Source organism: Cutaneotrichosporon cavernicola (genome assembly GCF_030864355.1).
Source record: "Cutaneotrichosporon cavernicola HIS019 DNA, chromosome: 6".
Taxonomy (NCBI): domain Eukaryota; kingdom Fungi; phylum Basidiomycota; class Tremellomycetes; order Trichosporonales; family Trichosporonaceae; genus Cutaneotrichosporon; species Cutaneotrichosporon cavernicola.
In genome coordinates, this window is record NC_083398.1 from 1,881,523 (window position 1) to 1,901,148 (window position 19,626).

A 19,626-nucleotide genomic window follows, 5' to 3' on the forward strand; every position below is an offset into this window, starting at 1 on the left:
CGAGTCACCCCAGAACCTGGGGTTATTACGCCCACCCACATCTGAATCAGCCATCCACAACATCGCCGCGACTTTGCTCGTTCTCAAACGCCAAAACCATGGACGATACATCACAGAATCGTGTCTCGCCGGATGACGGTTCCCCACCTTCAGAGGGACGCGCGCGCCCCAAGTTCCGCCGCTCCAAGGACGGATGCCTGACCTGCCGCCGTCGGAGGAAACGCTGCGACCTCGACCCAGGACCAACGTGCATGACATGTCAGCGTCTCAAACTCGTGAGTTGTTTTTGGATGTAGCTGATTTAGACATGCGAGTGGCCAGATGCGCCGGCGAGGACAACATCCAACGCTCGTAGTGTACGGGGAACACCGCAACCTCGGCCACCAGACTCGCATCCCCAGTTCGACCCGCTCGGCCTCCTCGCCTCCGCGTTGGGGATGCACGAGGCACCTACGAACCCCGCTCCAGTACCTCCACCTCTCCCACGAGAGGTTATAGCTCAGCCGAGTGTGGGAAGCGGGGACGTTGACCTGATTCAGAGCTTTCCCTTCCTCGGGGGCTTTGAAATCGATGCTGTACGTCACCTACAAGGTCTCGCTAACGCTAGGCGACACTACATCTCTGGGCGGCGGACTGTCTCCAACCACAGCCGCAGCCGCAGCCGGGAAGTGGCAGCTTGCCGGCGGGCTCCCTCGATATGAGCTGGTACACTGCTCTAGATGAGCTTGCTCCTTCTGACACGGAGCCGTCCGCGCCGTCCGCGAGCTCGGACTCGGTATTAAGCCCAACGTCTGCAAGTACCCGCGAAGGGCGCCGGCATGCCGACCTCCTAAAGCACTTCCAGACCACGCTGAGCAGTCTCGTGACGTGTTCCGGCGACTCGAATGGCTTCTCTGCCTTCACTGACCTCGCGGATAGGAGTACGTCGCTGTACCTCTCGATACTGGCTTGGGCCGGGCGACATATGGCCAACATGGGTGCTGCGCGGTATGAGGCCATCAGTGAGCGGCTGGGCGCCGAGGCGGGCGTCATGGTCATCGCCGAGCTTGAGAAGGTCGCTCAGCCGGGATCGGCTGGGAGGATGGACGACGAGGACGCCATGACTGTGCTCGCGACTGCGCTCATGGTTATGCAGTTTAGGGTGGGTGTCGGTCAGGACGCGCTGACTCCAGATCTGCCGAGGAGACGTGTGGGGCTTCGACGTGCTCGTAGAGCGGGGGGGATTGCTGGCGTCGTCACTCTTCGAGCGCGTGGATAGTGCGCATAATGTGCGGGCCGCCCAGTTGTGAGTATGCCAACCCGATGGCGACGCAATCCAAGGGACCGAGAGGGGAAAAGAAACCGAGGCTGGATCGGGAACCCGCGCTGGCGAACGAGACCGTGTCTGTTGTCCAATTTTTTTGGGCACGTTTGCCGGAGGTTCTACCACCCATTCCGTCGGCCGCAGTGATGTTGTTGGCTGTTGTCTACGGATGAGGGATGGGCTGGAGAAGGAGTGTGAGTGGACAAGAGACTGACGCCAGCCTCGACAACTTGATCTACCACGACGTGCTGAGCTCGTTCGCGTACACGCGCGGCCCCATGGTGCCATACGAGCTCATCCTAAAACACACACAGGGTCAGCTTTCGGCATTACACACACTCACGGGCGTCAACCTCCCAGTTTTCTGCATGATGTACCGCGTAATCAAGTTGATCCAGCAAAGACGGCAGACGAGGGAACAGAGCGACGCCCTGCTCGAAGTCTTAGGCTCGGCCGAGCAACTGGAGGACGAGCTCGAAGCCGAGCGTCAACGCGTCGAGGCGCTTGTGCGATGTACGTTGGCTCTCTTTCCCGGCTGACATAAGCCAAGCCCCATCTAGGCGTGCACAGATACTATCACGAGGCGTTCCGTACAGCGACGTTGATACAGATCCGCGGCTTTGTGCTCTGCGAATCGCCGTGTTCCCTCAAACTTCGCCTATTGGTACGCCAGGGCCTCACGCTCCTCGAGACCATGATTGAGCGCAACCTCGCTGGGGTGTGTTCGATGCACTGGGTGCTGTTCATCATCGGTGTGATGGCTCTCCCTGGTGGACCTGGGGACAATGACCGCGACCGTATCGACAGACTATACGACGAGTACGCGTATGTTCTGATTTGGGAGGGGCTGACGACAGGAAGCGGATCGGCGGATTCCTCAACGTTCCGCGATCGCGGACACTGATGCACGAAGTGTGGGCACGGAATCAGGAGGGAAGGGCGTTCGTCGACTGGCTCGATATCGTGCTCGAGTACGACTGGGAGGTGTACTTTGTCTAGTAGGTTAAGTATGCCTGTTGTAGTTGAGCCACAAGCTCGGCAGTTGTCCAACACACTCGTCTACCTCTTACTTGACATCTCATCTCATCTCTTCACACTGAGAACCGAGGACCCAACGCTAATGGGACGACGAGGGACTAACACGACTGATGAGATCTAAGGCGGCGACGCGAACAACATCTCGTCTAACTCCTATAATTGCTGCCGCGTATGAACGTATGGGCGGCAGGGCGCAAACACTGGATCGAGAGGATATGGGTAAAGTCGCTCCAGGGCGTTCCAAGATTCTGGGCGGTGGAAATGTTCCTTGCGGTCCAAGTAATAGACGCCTGCTGCATGACCACTTTTCTTAGCCTTCGGCCAACTCGATACTTGACAGCCATCAAGGTGACAAGGCAATGTTCGGGGTGGAGGATATCCTCAGTTCCTCCACTACCATTACTATGTCACGGTCGCATTTGGCAATGTACACCGCGTCGTGGGCAGATACTCTGCCTCGTCGCGGTGCACTTCCTAGTATCGCCGTCATACCAGAGCAAGAGACAGAAATAGCTCAGGCCGGAAACAGGAGAAGCTCGCTACCGCGCAACAATACGACGTTCAGTACTTGTCTGTCAGGGAGAGGCGGTGGGGAAATCTGCTCATATGATGGGGGTACCGAAGCCCGAGTTTGAGACGTGTGGGCCACCTGGGCAGCACAAAGTAGTAGCCGTATGTGTTGAGTTGGTGGATGGCGAGGTTTGGGTTAAGAAATTGGAGACTAGGGATGTATTTGAGGGGCGCAGGGCAACGCAAACAGGCAAGTCAACGGCGAGTCGACGCCCAGCCTCGGCTCGTTTTCGGATTCTTCCCGAGTTGAGAAATTAGGAGGATCAAATGGTAGAAGTGGAAACTTGGATGCTGGATTTGAATGTTTGAAGAAAAGACACAGTACATCTGAATCTAACGCACACGCACAGACAGGCAAGTGACGCACCCCTCGAGTGCCTCGAACTCGGAGATGCCGACGGTAGTCACCTTGTATCCCATGCGCTGGAGAAGGTTGGTGGTCTCGGGCGCGTCGTTGGACATGAGGACGTGCTCGTCGGAGAGGACGACGACGGCGACGCCATGCTCCTCCGGGATGGGCATGAAGCGGGGGAAGATGCCGGCATTGTCGACAATGGGCATCCACCCAATGACGGTGCCGTCTGGGAGGGCCGTGACTGCCGACTCTGAGTGTCAGCGTGTTTTCTGGATCCTGCTTTTCCCTCTCCACTCTGCCCACTGTCGCAGCACACAGCCTTCCACCCTCACCAATCTTCCCTCCCAACAGCTCTTCAATCATCCTCGAGAACGCAATATCGCGCTCGTCCTCTTGATCTCACGAGGTCCCGCACTCACTCAGGTGAAGCGCCTTGGTAACCGGCACAGCATGCAGCGTGTACCCCTCAGCATGCACGATGCGCCGCAACTGCCGAATCCCCTCTCCATTCGTCCGCCCACCCAAACCGACATAAACATCCTTGCCGACCTTGAGCACGTCTCCACCGTCCAGCGTCCCCTCGCCCTCGATCTTGTGGACCTTGATATGCGGCAGCGCCTTCCGGATAGCCTTCTCGACCTCAACCGGCTCCGGGGCGCGGCTAGGCGTCCCTGGAGCAGCAATGACGGCCGTGTTACCGAACATGACAACGGTGTCCTCGATGAACACAGAGTCTGGGCAGTCGTCTGCTACGGGCACTTCCACAATCGTCCACCCCTCGGAACGGTAGATGTCGATGTAGGCTGCCCATTGCTTGAGTGCGTCTTCGTGGGAGACGGAAGAGGGCTTGGCAATGTGCGTGATTTGGCCCTCGGCCATTCGCGAGGATGGAGCGCGGACTAGGAGCGTCTTGTTGGACATTTGGGATGATGAAGAAGACGATGATGGGTGGAAGGATGGATGGATGGATGGATGGATGGACACTTAAGGATGGACTGAGGCGGCGCTTGGAGATGGCCTAAGCGCGCGGACATGGCCTGTCGGAGATGTTCGCATTAGAACCGGGGTGGGACTGAACTACATTCCACAGGTTGGGTGATGCTGTTTGCTCTCGTGATAGCGTTGAATTGGTGGGCTGACGGATGTAAGAGTACGGGAGCGGCTACCGGAACATCTATTCACTACTTCATCCGCGTCCTAAGCTAGAAATACTCGTCAGAGTCGGTGGTCGATTCCGGGGCATCACAAGTTGTGTTCCCTGCGTGGATAGGAGCTCCAGAGAAGGGAATGGGGCGAATGTCCACAGCGGCGCCAACGAACTTGGCGATTTCGAGAACAGACTCTGGCGGTATGTTCTCCTCCAAGGTTACGAGGACACCGAACGCAATATGGAGGGCCTCAAAGTATGGATCGCCCAAGTGCGCGCCGCACGCGATCGCGAGCGCTCTGGCGCCTTGCTTCATGGCGGTCTCGAAGCTGGTGTCAGACAACCCCCTCGTGTAATTACAGGTTGGTTCGGAAGAACAGGTCATGTGCCAGTGCAGCGACGCAAATCGCTAGATGGCGGGACGCGACTCGCACAGGGCGGAACCACGCCCACAGCGACCCGCCGTAGCTGTGACCAACTTGCGGAGTGCCAGGCGGACGGGGAAGGTTGGCGTCCAACCTGCTCGCCAGCGGACGGAGGCCGGCTTCGAACCGTACGAAGGGGGTGATGAGGGCTGCGATACGTATGCGTTCCAGCGGGGATGGTGGGAGAGAGGCGTCCAGGCCCACGTATGCGAGTGGATGGCGCCGCAGGCCGAGGAGGATGCAGAGGAGTAGGCTGTATGTGAACTTCTTGACCGGGACCATGTTGGTTGCCTTGAGGTAGTGGTAGGCGTGCTTGATCAGGTTGGCCGCGCTGAGGAAGCCCATGGTGCAGAGTAGAAGGAAGGCCGGGTGGAGGGCCGATGCCAGTGAGTACTGCATGGAGGGGACGGCGAGTCGTTCGGTCGTGAACGCCGGCAGGAGGGGGTTGGTGAATTCGATCATGCTTGGAGTGTTCAGCAGAGGATCCAGGGAGGAACATGTACATTATAAGGAAGAATGAGTTGAGACCAAAAACTAGTTGCCGTTCAGCAGAGCGAGGAAGGTTAGCGAGAGCGAGGAAGGCCTTGTGTGGATCACAACTATGGCATAGATTCATACAACCCCACATCAACTTAGACCCGTGGCGCGAGCGTAAACACTTCGCCATCGCCATTCGTCTTGCCGACCTTGACCCTCGCCGTCGCCTTGTCGAGGTCCATAATGATGCTGAACAGCGTCTCCGAGTCGCCGGCACTGCTCTTGTCCCGGCAAATCGAGCCGGGGAAGTTGTCCTCATCACAGAGCCAAGCAGCAACTGCCCCCGAAGTGACGGGTCCCTCGTCGGCGCGCACGAGCTGCTCAATCCGAGCGAGGCGGTTAGGCGAGTCGCGGAGGAACGCTGCGCCGAGCGCTACATCAGGGTGTTCCTCGACGTAGTGGTTCGAGTGCAACACGGCTGTTCCAGCCGGAACAGGGGTCCGGCGGACCTCGGCAGAGTCCTTGCAACTCACTTCGAGGCCAATTCCCTCATACTTGTCCGCGACGAAGATGTGTGCGGCACTGGCCACGCCCTCCGCCTTGAGCCTGTCTACGATGGCGCGGGCTTTGCGATCCTCCTTCATCTCCATTGCCCAATCGAGGGCGGCGCGCAATGCCAAATGGACTGGGAGGCGGTCGTATGCCACTCCAAGAGCAGAGATGGCGTTGAGGCAAACCCCGACGCCAGCGGCACATAGGCCAATCTTGCCGATGATGCCTGCCTCGGTGATGAAGCTGATCCCGCCATTTAAATTGAGGGTGATGAGGTTCTCGCGCTGCCCGACCTTCCAGTCCCAGTTCTGGGCAAGAATCGCCGTCCCAGGCGCATGCACCGAGAGAGAGGTGCATCCATCGCTGTACATCCCGAACGCGACCTCGGTTCGGATGTTCAGTGCGAGGATTGTAGCCAAGGAGAGGTCGGTCGCGTCCGCCAGACCTAAAGTCAGCATCCCTTGTGTGGAGGGACTCACCCTGCATCTCCTCAACGTATTGGGGGTACTTTGCGTTGAGGAATGGCTTCCACTTGTCTGCCTCGGCCTCGACCCGGTTCCAGTCGAGCTTGGCCATCTTCATGAAGAAGCCCTCGTAGAACGCCTTGGTGCCATATACTTTCTCGCGGGCTGCCTCGCCATGCTGTCTCCCGAGCTTGGGTCAGCGCTGAGCTGCGATTTCTCACCTCGTATGGCGTTCCCGTGGCGTTAACTGTGAGCATGGTTTCTGAGTCTGAGATGGAGAGAGTGAGGACACTGTGATTCAATCACATGGCGCAGCTTCATAACCGCGAGCTGGTTAGCGTATGCCCGGCAGGTGGGCAGCGTTGGGTGTAGGCTGAGTGTCGGACAAGGCCGAGAACACTCGGCATCCAGTTGAGAGTTGAGCCTGAACCCGGAGAGTGACGGCGATTCCAAGATCGGAGTATCGTACGTACTGAGCACCGAGCTCCGACGCCGTAAACGTCGCCTTCAAGGTGTACAGGTCCGAATGTTCGGAGTGTGGCGGCCAGGAGGGTCGTTGTTGCTGTGGGCACTGTGCACGTGGGTGGTTCCTCGACGCTGCAGTGATCTGTGCTGAATGCTAAACTGCGTTGGCTGACACGGACGCTGCTAGTCGTGTCATCCTTGAGTTGCCAGCTGGCGGCGAGTCAGTCGCATGCCCGTGAGTCGCTGCATCCAGTCGCTCGAGATGGGCTGTTGACACACGCGCTTGGGTATGCGCAGCCAAGGTCCTCCCCAACCTACGGCTAAACCGGCCAGCTAAACCTCTCACGCCCCCTCTACCTGTGTGCATGAGTGTCTTATCGTCATGTTCAAGTGCGAGGGCGATGCATGCATCATGCATCATGTTCGCTGCAGCACATGACGAATGTGAATCAGATGGCGTGGGAAGCATCACTCTACGGCTTGGCCCCCGGCGAAATAACGGGACCAAAACAAGTGATTAGGCCGGAATTCATTTGATTCAAGAAGCCATTAGGAATTCCGATGATTGACTCGAGTCATAACTCAGAAGAGGGTGGAGGTAAGACATCGCAACTCCAACCGGTCAGGTGAACCGGCGGCGTCACCATCCAACCACTCCTTCCTACTACCACACTCCTCTCCATCACTCTTACACCCTATCCAAAAGCCTGCGCGCAATCTAAAATGAGGAACAAGCTCCCCGCTCTCATCCCCCTTCCGGGGGTCTATGTCCCACTTCTTTCATGGACAAAGCCCGACTCGGACAAGCTTGACCTCGACGCGTACTGCAGACAGATTGACCGGTGCGCCGTCCCGTTTCTCAACTAACCCCAGCGTGGTAGCCGAAGGTGTGCAGGGGATCCTCGTGCATGCTGGCCGGGGCGATCCTACCGCCCTCCCTGTGCCCGAGTATCAGGAGGCCATCAAAGCGGCCAAAGCTACCATCTGCGCGTCGGCCAAGCCCGGTCCTGTCTCACGCACGTCATACCCGACCCTCATTGTCGGAGTTAGCGCCCCGATCTTATTCCGTACCATCGAGCGATGCGTGTATGCCCACAACCTCGGGGCCGACTATGTGCTCGTGCATGCGCCCGTTGAGGCGACGACGGACCATGCCATCGAGTCATTCTTCACCAGAGTGAGTCCAAGGGCTTCATGTGTCATCATCCCACGTTTCTAATGCCAGGTTGCCAACTGGTCCAAGGTCCCCGTCATCCTGTACGAAACCGCCGGCACTCCCGCCATCTCCAACTCGCTGGTGGACAGGCTGGCCAAGCACGCCAACATTGTCGGCCTGGTATCGTGGCGTCCCTGCACGGGTGGGAGGCAGATCACGGGCTTTGCGACGTTCCAGTGCACCTCGTCCCTCAGCATGTCTCTGGGGGGTAGCACTGGCATCATTGCGCCCCTCGCCAACCTCATTCCAGCCGCTGTCGTGCGTGCTTGGACAGGCTGGGCGAGCGGTAATGTCCGCGCTGCCAGACGCTTCGCGCGCGACATGGAAGAGGCAGGCGTACTCGAGGCCGCCGAAGACGTGCCCGGCATCGCGGTGCGCGCCTGTGGACGCCGTTGCCACGAGTGTCCCTTTTGGCCCTGCGAGGAGGCGGGAAGCTGGTGGGGCGTCCAGAACAATCATTATGACTTGTGAGTTCATAAGAGGATTAGGATTAGCTGATGGCAGTACGCCGACGCAGTCGTGTGTTAATTTGGCCGAGTTGGCCGCATTCCCTGTCGCGCCCGTCGCGCCGGCCAACGAGCTCACTGCGGAGTAGTGAGCGGCCACCAAAACAGCTGCTACATTCAGGTGACCTGAATCGCAGCTATTACATCCAGGTTACCTGGATAGCAGGCACGCCGAAGGTTGCGTGCAAGAGAAGAGGCCCCGTCAATGCCAGGCAGCACTGTAGCCAATACTTTGTGTATAACCGTAGCGCGAGTACCGAGGACGTCCGTGACATAGCAGATAGTAAGATGAACGTTGTATTATATGGAGGCGCGCTCAAGCTCGCGGAGGTAAGCCCTGCTGGGTACGGCGACGACGAGGATAAAGCACACCCGAAGGGCCCTGGATCATTGGTGCGCTCGACCTGCCAGCAAACCTCCTGCCCAGTTCTGGCGAGCTCATCTGATGCATGCAACAAAATGTACAACATCTCGCCTAGCACTAAACCCCGCCCTCGGCGACCACCTTTGGCAACCTAACGGGGAGGAGCAGGACGAATCCAACGAGCCCAATGGCGCCGTTAGCAGCAAACACAACAGTCGGCACCCCAGCATCACTAAGCAGTGAGAAGAGATACCCGAAGAAACCGATTGTGATAACCTGGGCGAGTTTCTCCACCAGCGCAATAGCGCTGAGTGCGTCTGCCCTCTCCTCAGGATCAACCAACTCGAGGGTAACGCCCTTACTTGCCGGGCCGGTCCCACTCGCAAATGGCAGTATCCCGGCAGCAGTGTACATGTGCCACGGGGCTGAGGCGAATGTCACTATACTCGTGAGGATACCGTCGAGGAGGATCGAGTAGCGGAGGAAGAGGAGGTCGAATAGCGCCCCGTGGTTTACATCCACGGGGGTTGGGGCGATGTCAATGATCGGCTCGCCTGTCGCGTCGGGGATCTCTGCGCCGTCGGCGTCGAAGGGGTGTTCGGGTGCTGACGATAAGGCGCGGATGTACGGAGGGGCGGTGGTCGAGTTCCGTCGCGAGGAGGAGGAGCGCCGGGGGGGGATGTTCGGGATTGGCGGGGAGGGGAGAGACGGGGAGAGGGTGGGCCGGTTTTGCTGGCGGTCGGGACTGGCAAAGTTGCCCGATATTGTTTTAGGCGACCCGCTTGGAGAAGCTTGAGGCTCCAGTGGCACTTTAGGGCGTGGCGGGATAGGAGGTGGAGTGAGCCACCGCCGGCCGGCGTTGATGATGGGCGGGAAACATTGGGTGAGGAAGAAGCCGCGGACGAGAAGGTTGAGGCTGAGCATGTATCCGCTCGTGTCGGGTGTAAATCCGAAGACGTTGGTCGCGACGAGCTGGAGCATCATGGGGACGTATCCCGTTGCGAGGACGGAGAAGAATGTCCCGAGCCCCAGCATGGCGAGGTTCCAATCGCGTCCTCCACCCACCTTCTTGCGGGGTATAAACACTTTGAGTGGGGCGAGGAAGCTTTTTCTTTGTTCTTCCTTGTGTTCAGGCATAAAGTGCGGTAAGAAGAACATTCCAAACACGGTCGAGAATACCAGCAGCCCAAATGCGCCCTGGAACGGGGCGAGGTATCCCCATAACCTCTCGCTGACACCGCCAGCCGTGTATCCGATTCCCGAGCCGAACATGAACACGCCGCCTAGGATGCCAAAGTTGGCGGTCCTTGCTTCGTCGGCCGAGAGCATGGCGATAAAGGCGTTGGCACATAGTTGGAATCCGCCGGCACTGCCTAGAATATTGAAGATCTGGGTTGTTGTTATGATCGCCATGCCCGTTCTGCCGCCGACTGTCTGGGCGTAGATCTGGGTCAGGTTGCGGAGGGCAGCCCAGAAGGTTTGTTGGAACATGGCGGCCTTGACTCCGAATCGGGTGATGAACCATGCCGAAGTGAAGAGGTTGATGACGGCTATTGTTAGCTGACGTGATCTCCGTCATACTGCGACCGCTCCCGGCGACTACAGTAGATTGCTCCACTTGGCCACCCAGGCACCTCATCCTCATCCTCATCCCCCTTCTCACCCTCATTCCCCTCCTCACCCTCATTCCCCTCCTAAACACTCACTACATCCAGTCGTGATCGCGCTCATGAGCGCAACACTACGCGCCGTCGCAGACTCGATCGCGTGTATCGCACACCGATCTCCCAACCCGCTCCACTTGACTGTCTTGTAGTACTCGTCGCACGTCATGGTGCGGAACGAGTAGATGAGCGCCGTTTGGGTGAAGCTAAACGTGATCCCGACCACGAAGGAGGTAAAGTACACGCGGTACAGTGGGGGAAAGTACGAACGCCGCTGCGCTGCGAGCAGCGGCGTGCGCTCGTGGGGCGAAGTCATCTGGTGTCAGTGCGGCAAGGGAGGGCGAAATGTCCATTCCTTTCACCACCACCCACTCAAAGACAGATGACTCACTGCGTTACCGTTCGCGAAGACGACAGACGACTTGCAAGCTTGCAAAGAAGAGAAGCTGAGCTGAAAAAGGAGTGGGCGACATTGATCCATATTTAGAAGGTTGTGACTGCTTCGGTCTTGTCCGGGATGCGGTCATGTCCGCTCTCTGAACCGTACATCCGCTGCGACGTCATGACTTCAAGTCAGTCACGTGGCTGACTGCCACGTGTTCCGGGAATCTCAAAGGCCGAAGACTGGGGCCATACCTAGAGACCTAGAGGTGGCTCCCAGTTGTTCGGCGCGTACCTACCCTCCACGCCATCAAGATGGCAAATCGGAGTGCGGACGGGTTAGAACGCACAGCAGATGTCTGTGAGTGGGAGGAGTCTGGGAAGCTGTCAGGTTTAGGATACTTTGGAAGGAAGATACGGTATAGCTGTGTTAGAGATGGATGACATTCTTCAGGCACCACCCAGTTACCAGGATGGTACAACCACGGGCATTGTTCCCTGAAATCGACGGGTTCCTCTGTTCCTAACCACATGCTCGAAACCATCCAAGACAAACTGACAGAACAATCCAGCTGACCTTGTAGCAACAGTCCTCGTTCAAGATCCAAGACCTCTACCCATGTCCGAGCACCTCGAGCGCTTCGCCGACGCCGCCGCGATTACCACTGATACTCGCCATGGCGACAGTTCCGATAGCCCCCATGACCCAGAGAGATGGCGTCTACCTTACGGCAGGCCAATGACGACATGAGGACTGAGATATCCTCAAGGCAAGGATGTCCAGCAGATCTCATGACCACAAATCCAGCTAGCTTGCGGGCATTGGAATTACCACAGCAGGTGTCACCCGCTCATGTCACCCGACACCTGCCAAGTTAACCGCTCCATGCATGCTGGGAGAGAGCATGCCAGGAGAGATGCGGATTCCGGGAAATCCGGAACTAGCACCCATGTGTGATTTGGTAGATTACGACACGGGAAGAGGTGAAACAAGAAACAAGACGCGACTCCCCATTTTATCCTGGTCGTATGTTTAGCAACGACTGGTATATCCTGGATTGATCTACTTGTTCTCCCAACTGGAACTGGAACTCGTTCAATGGACAGTCACAAATGCGATTACAACCCCGGGGGGCACCTACTTGAAATGGTCGGGGCCGCGACTTGCGTCGTCTCCTGTACTTGCATTCTCAACACTTCACAGTCGTACACTCGTCAAAACTCCCACTCTTGTGTCCAGCACTCGTGTAATCACCATCAACCTCCAACACCTCCTTCCCCTGCCGCCGATATGTTGGCACTGTTGGTCTCTATCGCGGTACTGGCGTTATCGGTGCTCGCCGAGCCGATATACTACCTTGACGCAAGATCAGGCTCGCCCTATTTTACATTCAAGGACGGTTTGGAGCCATGGCGCATCTACAGGCAGGACTGGATGTACCCGGACAGGGTACCGGTCGACCTTGAGGACGACGTCTGGTTCAGTCGGGAGCAAGCCTTCTTGTACAAGACATCCTCACCTGGAGCTAGCGTCACCTTCAACTCGACAGGAAGCGTCTCACTGATCCGGGGATATCTCAACTCGACAATGGATCCCGCACGTCTGCAGTCGACAAACATCATTTCGGTCACAGTCAATGGGGAACCCGTACCCGTCAACTCGTTGGTTGGGACGGGGGTCATGTTCGTGAATATCGCCATAAATAACGACTCATGGTTCGACCTCAGAGCCACTGGCGGCCTTCCGCACTCGATCACGGTTACCCTTGGTCCCGAGTGGGAGGGTGAAATCTGTGTCAAGCACGCGACCAGCCACATCTTTCCTCCAGCATTAGAGTGAGATAATTGCAGGTCATAACTGACACCAGTATGTCAATGGTCCACTTCCCGAACCTAAATGCGAGCCAGTCTCACGTCCACTTGTTTCACACCATGAACCGTACCAATTGGATCTGGGAGGGCGAGTGGGAGAGGGTCAAGCGAATCCTTGTGTTGGAAAGTGAGTAGAATGCCGTATCTCGGGTTAATCCGATCGGGTTGTGCTTACGCAGCGAGCGCCGGTAGGGCTGAATTCCCTTTTGCTCACGGCAAGAAAGGGTCCAAGGTCACCGGTCTACTTCCCGAGAACGCTACAATGTTCATGATAACGTCCTTGTTCAACAGGGACACTGGAATGATGGTCACGGTTGACCCGCCACCAGTCAAGTCGCCCAGTCCCAATCCATTCATATCCTCCACCAATCAGACATTTGGGCCATCTCTTCAGAACGGTTTCTTCACAGAGTTGGACCCCGCCCAACGGTACACAGTCACGATTGAGGCCATCAACGACGGCGGCTGCTACCTCGAGTCTGCGGTTGCATTCCCATACGACATGCTCCGGTATGTTTGATTGATGTTTCCGTGCTGATGCCAGTGTCACCGACCCTACGTATTGGCCTGGGTATTACACGGACCCCGGTTCGGGGAACGGAACGGTTGGTTCGGGAACAAGTTCGGGCTCGTCAGACACAAGCAGTGGAACTGGGGGAGAGAAAGCCTCGCAAGACGACACAGGCAACCCCCTAGAGAAGAAGACGACCAACACTGGCGTCATCGCAGGCGCCATTGTGAGTTGCATCGCTGAGAACTGCTAACAACAGGTCGCTGCTCTAGCCGGTTTTGCGGTTGTCGCTGGTCTTGTGACGTGGTACCTTGTCAGGGGCAGGCGCAAGCAGAACGACCAGACCAAGAGGGGGAGCATGGCCAAAGACCTGGGCCTGGGCGACAAGCACGAGCTGATCCCCTACGGTGGCAAGGGCTATGGCGGTAGCCATCCCAGCCTGGGCTCTTGTGAGTTACCTCCTCGCTCTCGCTTACGCAGTGGCGCAGAAGACCACGCCCACTCGGTACCTGGCACCGCTTCCGCTGAGCGTAGGCGAGAGTGGCCAGTACACAGGCCATTCGACCAAGGGCGCTCGGAACCCCTTCGGAGACGACTCGAGTGCCGAGTCTGCCTCGCACGGCTCAGTCTCCATGACGATGGACACGCCGAGCAGCGACCGACTCGGCAGCCACCCCCTCCCGGACGACGGAACGCTTCTCGCGGCCGTGCGCGAGGCACTCTCACAGGAGGTGGCACAGCGTGGGGCCGAAGCGCCACCAGGTGTTGGATTGCCGTTTGACAAGGCGGCAATTGTCATGGCTGTGCGCCATGCGCTAGCCGAATCGGCCTTGGCCAGCAACCAGCCTCCAGTGTCTGAATCCAGCTCGCCCTTCTCGGGTCCCAACGAGTCGACGATCATCGCGGACCTGAAGGGTATCAGTTCTTCTTCCACACCGTCAGGCGCGTCGGCCACTACGCGTCAGGACGACGTCTTGGCTGGAACTACGTCTCGGAACCCCTCTGCCTCGATGGCGCATGCCGCTCATACCGAGGAGAAGGCACTGCTCATGGCCATCAAGGACGTTGTGGGGCAGGCGAGAGATGGTGGGCGTGGGCGTCGTGCTGCTCGAACACAGCCTGTGCGCGTGCGCCACGATGAGGATGGAGGGACATTCGCTATTGCGCCGACTTTGCAGGTGGCTGAGGAGGTGCTGCCGCCAATGTATAACCCGCAGTGGGAGAACCGGCGTCGCGGGCGCCAGGATGCGGATGGTGCTCAATAATTGTTTCGTGATCGGATGAGAATAGTAGGAGAATCCAATGCATCTCAAATGTGTAACTTGGCCTACTGGCCTACTTGTGTGCTAGTTCTCATCCACGGTGCGTCAGGGGGTTGGCGTTGGTCTTGTCGGGGAGGGCCTGGTCTGCGCCGACAAAGTGGTTGTAGATCATGCGCTTCAGGTGGTCAAAGTAAGTGAACGGTTCGATGGGCTTTGCTCCGGGAGGAACGAGGCTTTGGATCGGGGTGACGAGAAAGTCCTTGGGTGGCTCGAAGAAGAAGGGCATGGAGACGCGGTATTTGGTTCCCCGGTGGATAACACGGTGATAGGTGCTCTTATAAGTGTGGCTCGTGAGGGTATCGATAATATCGCCGATATTAACCACGAACGCGCCGGGCACGACATCGGCCGCAATCCAGTTCCCATCCTTATCCTCTACCTGGAGGGCGCCCGGCGTATCGTCTGCCAGCAAAAACGTCAGGCATCCATAATCGGTATGCGCGCCACACGAGATACCTTTCTCCGGATCAAAGTCTTCTGGTAGTGGAGGGTATCCGATGACCCTCAGGACCCAATAATTGTCCTTTTGCAATTCTTGGAAAACCTCGGGATATCCCAGCGCGTCCGACATGGCGTGCATGAATGCGTGTCCCACGCGCGTCATTTTGGCGGTATATTCCAGCATGGCCGCCTTGAAGCCGGGAATGTCCTCGTCGCTTGGCCAGAGTTGGCGTCCGTTCAATTGGTCCGAGGTGGGACTGGTTGGCTCGGGGTAAATATCAAGTGCTTCCTGTTGGTCACGCTTGGCGTAGGTTACGTTTTCACCTAGTTTCTGGTATCCGCGGACGCCATCTTGGCTGTTGAAGATGTGGATGGCGTTTTTCTTGTCTTGGGGCTGGTCAAAGAAGTCGTGTCCCCGTTGTAGGAGGGAGTCGAGGTAGCTTGGATCGAGGCCGTGTCCGGTGACGTAGAAGAAGCCTTGGATGAGTGAGCTGGATGGATGGATGGGAAGACTCACCAAATTCGCGGCACGCACGATCAAGTGCGTCGCGCGCCTTACGCCGGTCCTCATCACTCGCCGAGTCGTCGAGGTATGCCGCAATGTCGACGATGGGGAGGCGCTCACTGCTCATCTTCCCGACGGCCGAGCGGTCGGGCTTGTTGTCGACGGTCATGGTTGCTTGGTTGCTTGGTTGCTTGGATTGCTTGGATGATAGCGCTTGAATAGCTTGCATCCCAGTTCCAACCATATATGACGCAACGACAGCGCTTAATGCGCCCGGCGCTTATTGCCCAACCTTACTTCCCACCAACCCCGCGTTTAAGGCGCTTAACTCGACTATAACGAGATCAAAGCTCCACTAGTACCTGGTGCCCACTTTCCCACCTGAACAGCCGCCGACACATGGGCAACATGCACGTAGCCGCGGTAACTCGACATTATCTGGGCACGCGGCACAATGGACCCCGCCGAGGGCCCCAACCCCCGGGCGTCGCTTCTCCAGGTGGGGTAACTGGAGTCAGAGACGATAGCGCAATCGCAGAGTCCCCATGGGGTCTGCAGAGTCTGCAGAGTCAGACTTAAAAAGACATGCACAGCAATCCTCATCTCATCATCCACCATGGCTGAGAAGGATCCAAGTTTCCATGTCGGGCTCGAGGCCGACAAGTGCTCTGCCCACGAAACGGTCGAGGAGGTCGGACCCACGACGGCGCACGGCGTCCCCCACAGCCACCGGTAAGTTGCCATTTAAAGCCAGCTAACGTTCAGTGGTCTGCGTATGCGCCATGTCCAGCTTATTGCGATTAGTGGGTCGATCGGATCGGCACTCTTCATTGCCATTGGTATCCCGTTCACCAGTGGTGGTCCACTGGGCTTACTTATCGGCATGTCGCTCTGGTGTACGGTCGTGTGGGCCAGTGCGAACTGCCTGATTGAAATCACGACGTTGTTGCCCATTGACGGCGGGTTCATTGGGTACGCAACGCGGTTCGTGGATGAGAGCTTTGGAATGGCGTTGGGCTGGAACGTGAGTTGTCATCTGAGTTGGGCTGATATTCAGTACACGATTACGCAGTTTACCCTCATTTGCTATGACATTACGGTGAGTTTTTTAAGGGCAATAAAGCTGAATCAAGGCAATCAACCTTATTATTGAGTATTGGAAACACCTCCATCCCGCCATCATGATTACGGTGACGCTCGCCGTGATTCTCATATTGAATATCTGGAATGTCCGGTTCTTCGGGGAGGCCGAGTTCTGGATCTCGCTCTCCAAGATCTTCCTCATCATCGGCTTGACCCTCTACACCCTCATTACAATGTGTGGTGGTAACCCCCTGCGCGATCGGTACGGCTTCCGATTCTGGAAGAACCCAGGCGTGTTTGCCGGTAACACCGAGGCAAAGCAGATTGTCCAGGGTATTTGGGACAGTATCTGCTGGAGTACATTTGCCGTCGTGGGCCCAGACTACCTGTCCATGGTTAGTGGCGAGGTCAAGAGTCCTCGCCGAATCATGCCCGTCGCGTTCAAGACGACAGTGTATCGTATCTTTGGGTTCTATCTCATGGGCGCGCTTTGTGTTTCCATCGTGTGTGCTTCGAATGACCCGGCGCTGTTGGGGGCCATTGAGAATAAGGCAGCCGGCGCCGCAAAGAGTCCTTACGTCATCTGTGAGTTATCCAACACATCTGCGGAATGCGGAATGCGGAATCCTAATTGAACACGACAGCTGACTCCAGCGATGAACCGCCTCGGTATCCCAGCCCTCCCGTCGATTGTCAACGCTGTCATCCTCGTCTCGTGTATCTCGACCGGCAACGCCTTTGCATTTACCGGCAGTCGCGCTCTCTACGGCCTCGCACTCAACCACCAGGCTCCCAAGGTATTCACGCGCGTCAACCGCAACGGTGTACCGTACGTCGCCGTCCTCGTGACCCTGGCCTTCGGGTGTCTATCGTACCTCTCCGTCTCGGCCGGCGCGGCAAAGGTCCTGTCATGGTGGATCTCGCTGGTGGGCTCGGCCCAGCTCGTGACGTGGACCGCGATCGGGATCACGTGGTTCCGCTTCACGGCTGGTCTCAAGAAACAGGGTCTGTGGCCACAGATGCTGCCTCAGCGGGGATATTTGTTGCCGCTGAGCGCGTACTGGCTCGTCATCTGGTCGCCCCTCGTGTTTATCTTCCAGGGATATTATGTCTTCCTGGGCAAGTTTGACGGTGTCTCGTTTGTGTTTGCGTACGGATCCATCTTTATCTTTGGCGCCATTTACATCGTCTCCAAGATCTACGATTACTCTGTCAACAAGCGGTTCAGGTGGGCCAAGCCGCTCGACCAACTCGACTTTGTCACGGACATCAAGGAGATCGAACTCCTCACGGAAGAGTCCGAGGTCGCAAGGATGACACATAAGAAGGGCAAGGGGCAGGCGGTTTCCGACATTTTCTTCTAACCTCTTGGGGTTTCAGTTGTAGCAGGTAGTATGCAGCGAATACGGTTGCCATGGAATGGCATCTAAGCGGTTCTCGTTGGATGGGCTCGAGGGCTTCTGCGTTCAGTACAGTACCTATCTCACCGCAGCTATCGTGCATTCTGCATCCCTTCATGGCAGTCAACAGCTATCCCATGGTGGCTAGCTGGTGCAACGGCCTGGACACCTCTAGGAGTAAAATACGAGGCTGGATCTTGATCTTACGAACTGCACTTATTGATCTTAAAAACTGCACTTATTGATCTTACAAACTGCACGTATTGATCTTACAAACTGCACTTGCATGCTATGTCCCATTCCGTTTGAGAGACAATAGTGCGTCATAGCTTCCGTCAATATGCGTTAGGAGGTAGTCTCGACAAGGATCGGCGCCACCTCTGTCACACGACAGGTGAAAGCAGACTACTGTAATGCCGGAATTTCACCTGATAGCTCGTGTGATCGTGTGACGCGACGCGACGCGACCAACCCCGCCCCCCAGAGTATCCTCCAGACTAGAAACACTGGCCTGCAAGCCTTCAAGCTATGCTCTAAGTGCGCCACGAAATGAAACAGGCATTCATTCGTTCATTCCTCCCACCCCAATTGGTGCCAAATGCAGCGGTCTTAGACCCGTTTCCCCCCACAACGCCCATGCATTCGCAACCTAGATCCTCTGTCAGAGTCGACTCACAGGTTGCCACCCGAGGACTGATAGCGGTGTTTCAGTGGCCGACGGCCGACTGCTGGCTGTTGACTCTTCTTCAACATTCGAGTCGACAAGGTGGACATCTGTATATATACAATTCTGGCCACCATGTATCTTTTCTCATCTCACATCTCACAACTCTTCTTCATCCATCCAAATACCACAAGCGTATTCAACTATAAACCCATACACAAACACAATGGTACGCTCTCCTCTCCAATCCCGCTTACATCAGGTTGCCATCTACAACCCCGACGCGCCTGTCTTTGTTCCCAAGCAGCAGAGGCAGACCAACAATGTGCGTTCAACTATGAACCCACACACAAACACAACGGTACGCCCTCCTCTCCAATCCCGCTTACATCAGGGTGTCGTCTTCAACCCCGAGGCGCCTGTCTTCGTTCCGAAGCAGAAGAGCCAGACCAACGACGAGTATTCATCTACAAACCCATACCCAAACGCGATGGTACGCTCTCCTCCCCAATCCCGCTTACATCAGGGTGTCGCCTTCAACCCCGAGGCGCCTGTCTTTGTTCCAAAGCAGCATTCGCAGCCCAACGCCGAGGTTGTCAACCAGGACACGGAGCCCAACCCGTACGGGATCGATGATCAGTTTCCAGACATCCCACGCGACTCTCCATCTCCCACTATGGAGGATTACAGTACCGCATCCTCTACCCTGCATCTGGTAAGCGGCGACGTCACATTGCTTGCCTCCTTCAATATGGTAAGCTATCGTGACGGACCGTATTCCGTCAGACGTGTCAACTACGAGTTCGAGGTAGTGGAAACAACCACCTCTTGGGATTAACGACCATCGTTAGTGAGCAACGGCTCCTTCCTCGACTACGACGGTTCGATCCTCACCAACGAG

General features: G+C 56.9%; 10 protein-coding genes across 10 annotated transcripts; 5 read left to right on the top strand and 5 right to left on the bottom strand.

Moving 5' to 3' along the window:
* Positions 1-98: 98 nt before the first annotated feature.
* On the top strand, positions 99-2,302 carry CcaverHIS019_0607280 (uncharacterized protein; the record flags this gene model as incomplete). The annotated part of the gene is made up of 7 exons (XM_060603217.1): positions 99-275; positions 306-575; positions 608-1,141; positions 1,173-1,285; positions 1,524-1,816; positions 1,849-2,128; positions 2,161-2,302. The coding sequence occupies 7 exons, from the start codon at positions 99-101 to the stop codon at positions 2,300-2,302; spliced, it is 1,809 nt and encodes a 602-aa protein (XP_060459534.1).
* A 942-nt stretch (positions 2,303-3,244) lies between these two features.
* ddaH (uncharacterized protein) lies at positions 3,245-4,187 on the bottom strand (the record flags this gene model as incomplete). The annotated part of the gene is made up of 2 exons (XM_060603218.1): positions 3,245-3,516; positions 3,686-4,187. The coding sequence occupies 2 exons, from the start codon at positions 4,185-4,187 to the stop codon at positions 3,245-3,247; spliced, it is 774 nt and encodes a 257-aa protein (XP_060459535.1).
* Positions 4,188-4,468: 281 nt separating this feature from the next.
* Positions 4,469-5,300, bottom strand: CcaverHIS019_0607300 (uncharacterized protein; the record flags this gene model as incomplete). The annotated part of the gene is made up of 2 exons (XM_060603219.1): positions 4,469-4,742; positions 4,774-5,300. 2 exons carry the CDS (start codon positions 5,298-5,300, stop codon positions 4,469-4,471), a joined length of 801 nt encoding a protein of 266 aa, XP_060459536.1.
* Positions 5,301-5,470: 170 nt separating this feature from the next.
* CcaverHIS019_0607310 (uncharacterized protein) lies at positions 5,471-6,588 on the bottom strand (the record flags this gene model as incomplete). The annotated part of the gene is made up of 3 exons (XM_060603220.1): positions 5,471-6,312; positions 6,347-6,521; positions 6,553-6,588. 3 exons carry the CDS (start codon positions 6,586-6,588, stop codon positions 5,471-5,473), a joined length of 1,053 nt encoding a protein of 350 aa, XP_060459537.1.
* A 931-nt stretch (positions 6,589-7,519) lies between these two features.
* CcaverHIS019_0607320 (uncharacterized protein) lies at positions 7,520-8,607 on the top strand (the record flags this gene model as incomplete). Its single annotated transcript, XM_060603222.1, has 4 exons — positions 7,520-7,638; positions 7,670-7,973; positions 8,022-8,479; positions 8,517-8,607. The coding sequence occupies 4 exons, from the start codon at positions 7,520-7,522 to the stop codon at positions 8,605-8,607; spliced, it is 972 nt and encodes a 323-aa protein (XP_060459538.1).
* Positions 8,608-8,999: 392 nt separating this feature from the next.
* On the bottom strand, positions 9,000-11,027 carry CcaverHIS019_0607330 (uncharacterized protein; the record flags this gene model as incomplete). Its single annotated transcript, XM_060603223.1, has 3 exons — positions 9,000-10,432; positions 10,589-10,862; positions 10,938-11,027. 3 exons carry the CDS (start codon positions 11,025-11,027, stop codon positions 9,000-9,002), a joined length of 1,797 nt encoding a protein of 598 aa, XP_060459539.1.
* Positions 11,028-12,218: 1,191 nt separating this feature from the next.
* Positions 12,219-14,575, top strand: CcaverHIS019_0607340 (uncharacterized protein; the record flags this gene model as incomplete). Its single annotated transcript, XM_060603224.1, has 6 exons — positions 12,219-12,763; positions 12,796-12,926; positions 12,979-13,309; positions 13,344-13,536; positions 13,570-13,759; positions 13,791-14,575. The coding sequence occupies 6 exons, from the start codon at positions 12,219-12,221 to the stop codon at positions 14,573-14,575; spliced, it is 2,175 nt and encodes a 724-aa protein (XP_060459540.1).
* An 88-nt stretch (positions 14,576-14,663) lies between these two features.
* Positions 14,664-15,747, bottom strand: CcaverHIS019_0607350 (uncharacterized protein; the record flags this gene model as incomplete). The annotated part of the gene is made up of 2 exons (XM_060603225.1): positions 14,664-15,550; positions 15,591-15,747. 2 exons carry the CDS (start codon positions 15,745-15,747, stop codon positions 14,664-14,666), a joined length of 1,044 nt encoding a protein of 347 aa, XP_060459541.1.
* Positions 15,748-16,194: 447 nt separating this feature from the next.
* On the top strand, positions 16,195-18,025 carry CcaverHIS019_0607360 (uncharacterized protein; the record flags this gene model as incomplete). Its single annotated transcript, XM_060603226.1, has 5 exons — positions 16,195-16,310; positions 16,344-16,602; positions 16,636-16,677; positions 16,712-17,246; positions 17,316-18,025. The coding sequence occupies 5 exons, from the start codon at positions 16,195-16,197 to the stop codon at positions 18,023-18,025; spliced, it is 1,662 nt and encodes a 553-aa protein (XP_060459542.1).
* A 926-nt stretch (positions 18,026-18,951) lies between these two features.
* CcaverHIS019_0607370 (uncharacterized protein) lies at positions 18,952-19,563 on the top strand (the record flags this gene model as incomplete). Its single annotated transcript, XM_060603227.1, has 4 exons — positions 18,952-18,954; positions 18,988-19,086; positions 19,120-19,218; positions 19,252-19,563. 4 exons carry the CDS (start codon positions 18,952-18,954, stop codon positions 19,561-19,563), a joined length of 513 nt encoding a protein of 170 aa, XP_060459543.1.
* Between the last annotated feature and the right edge of the window lie 63 nt (positions 19,564-19,626).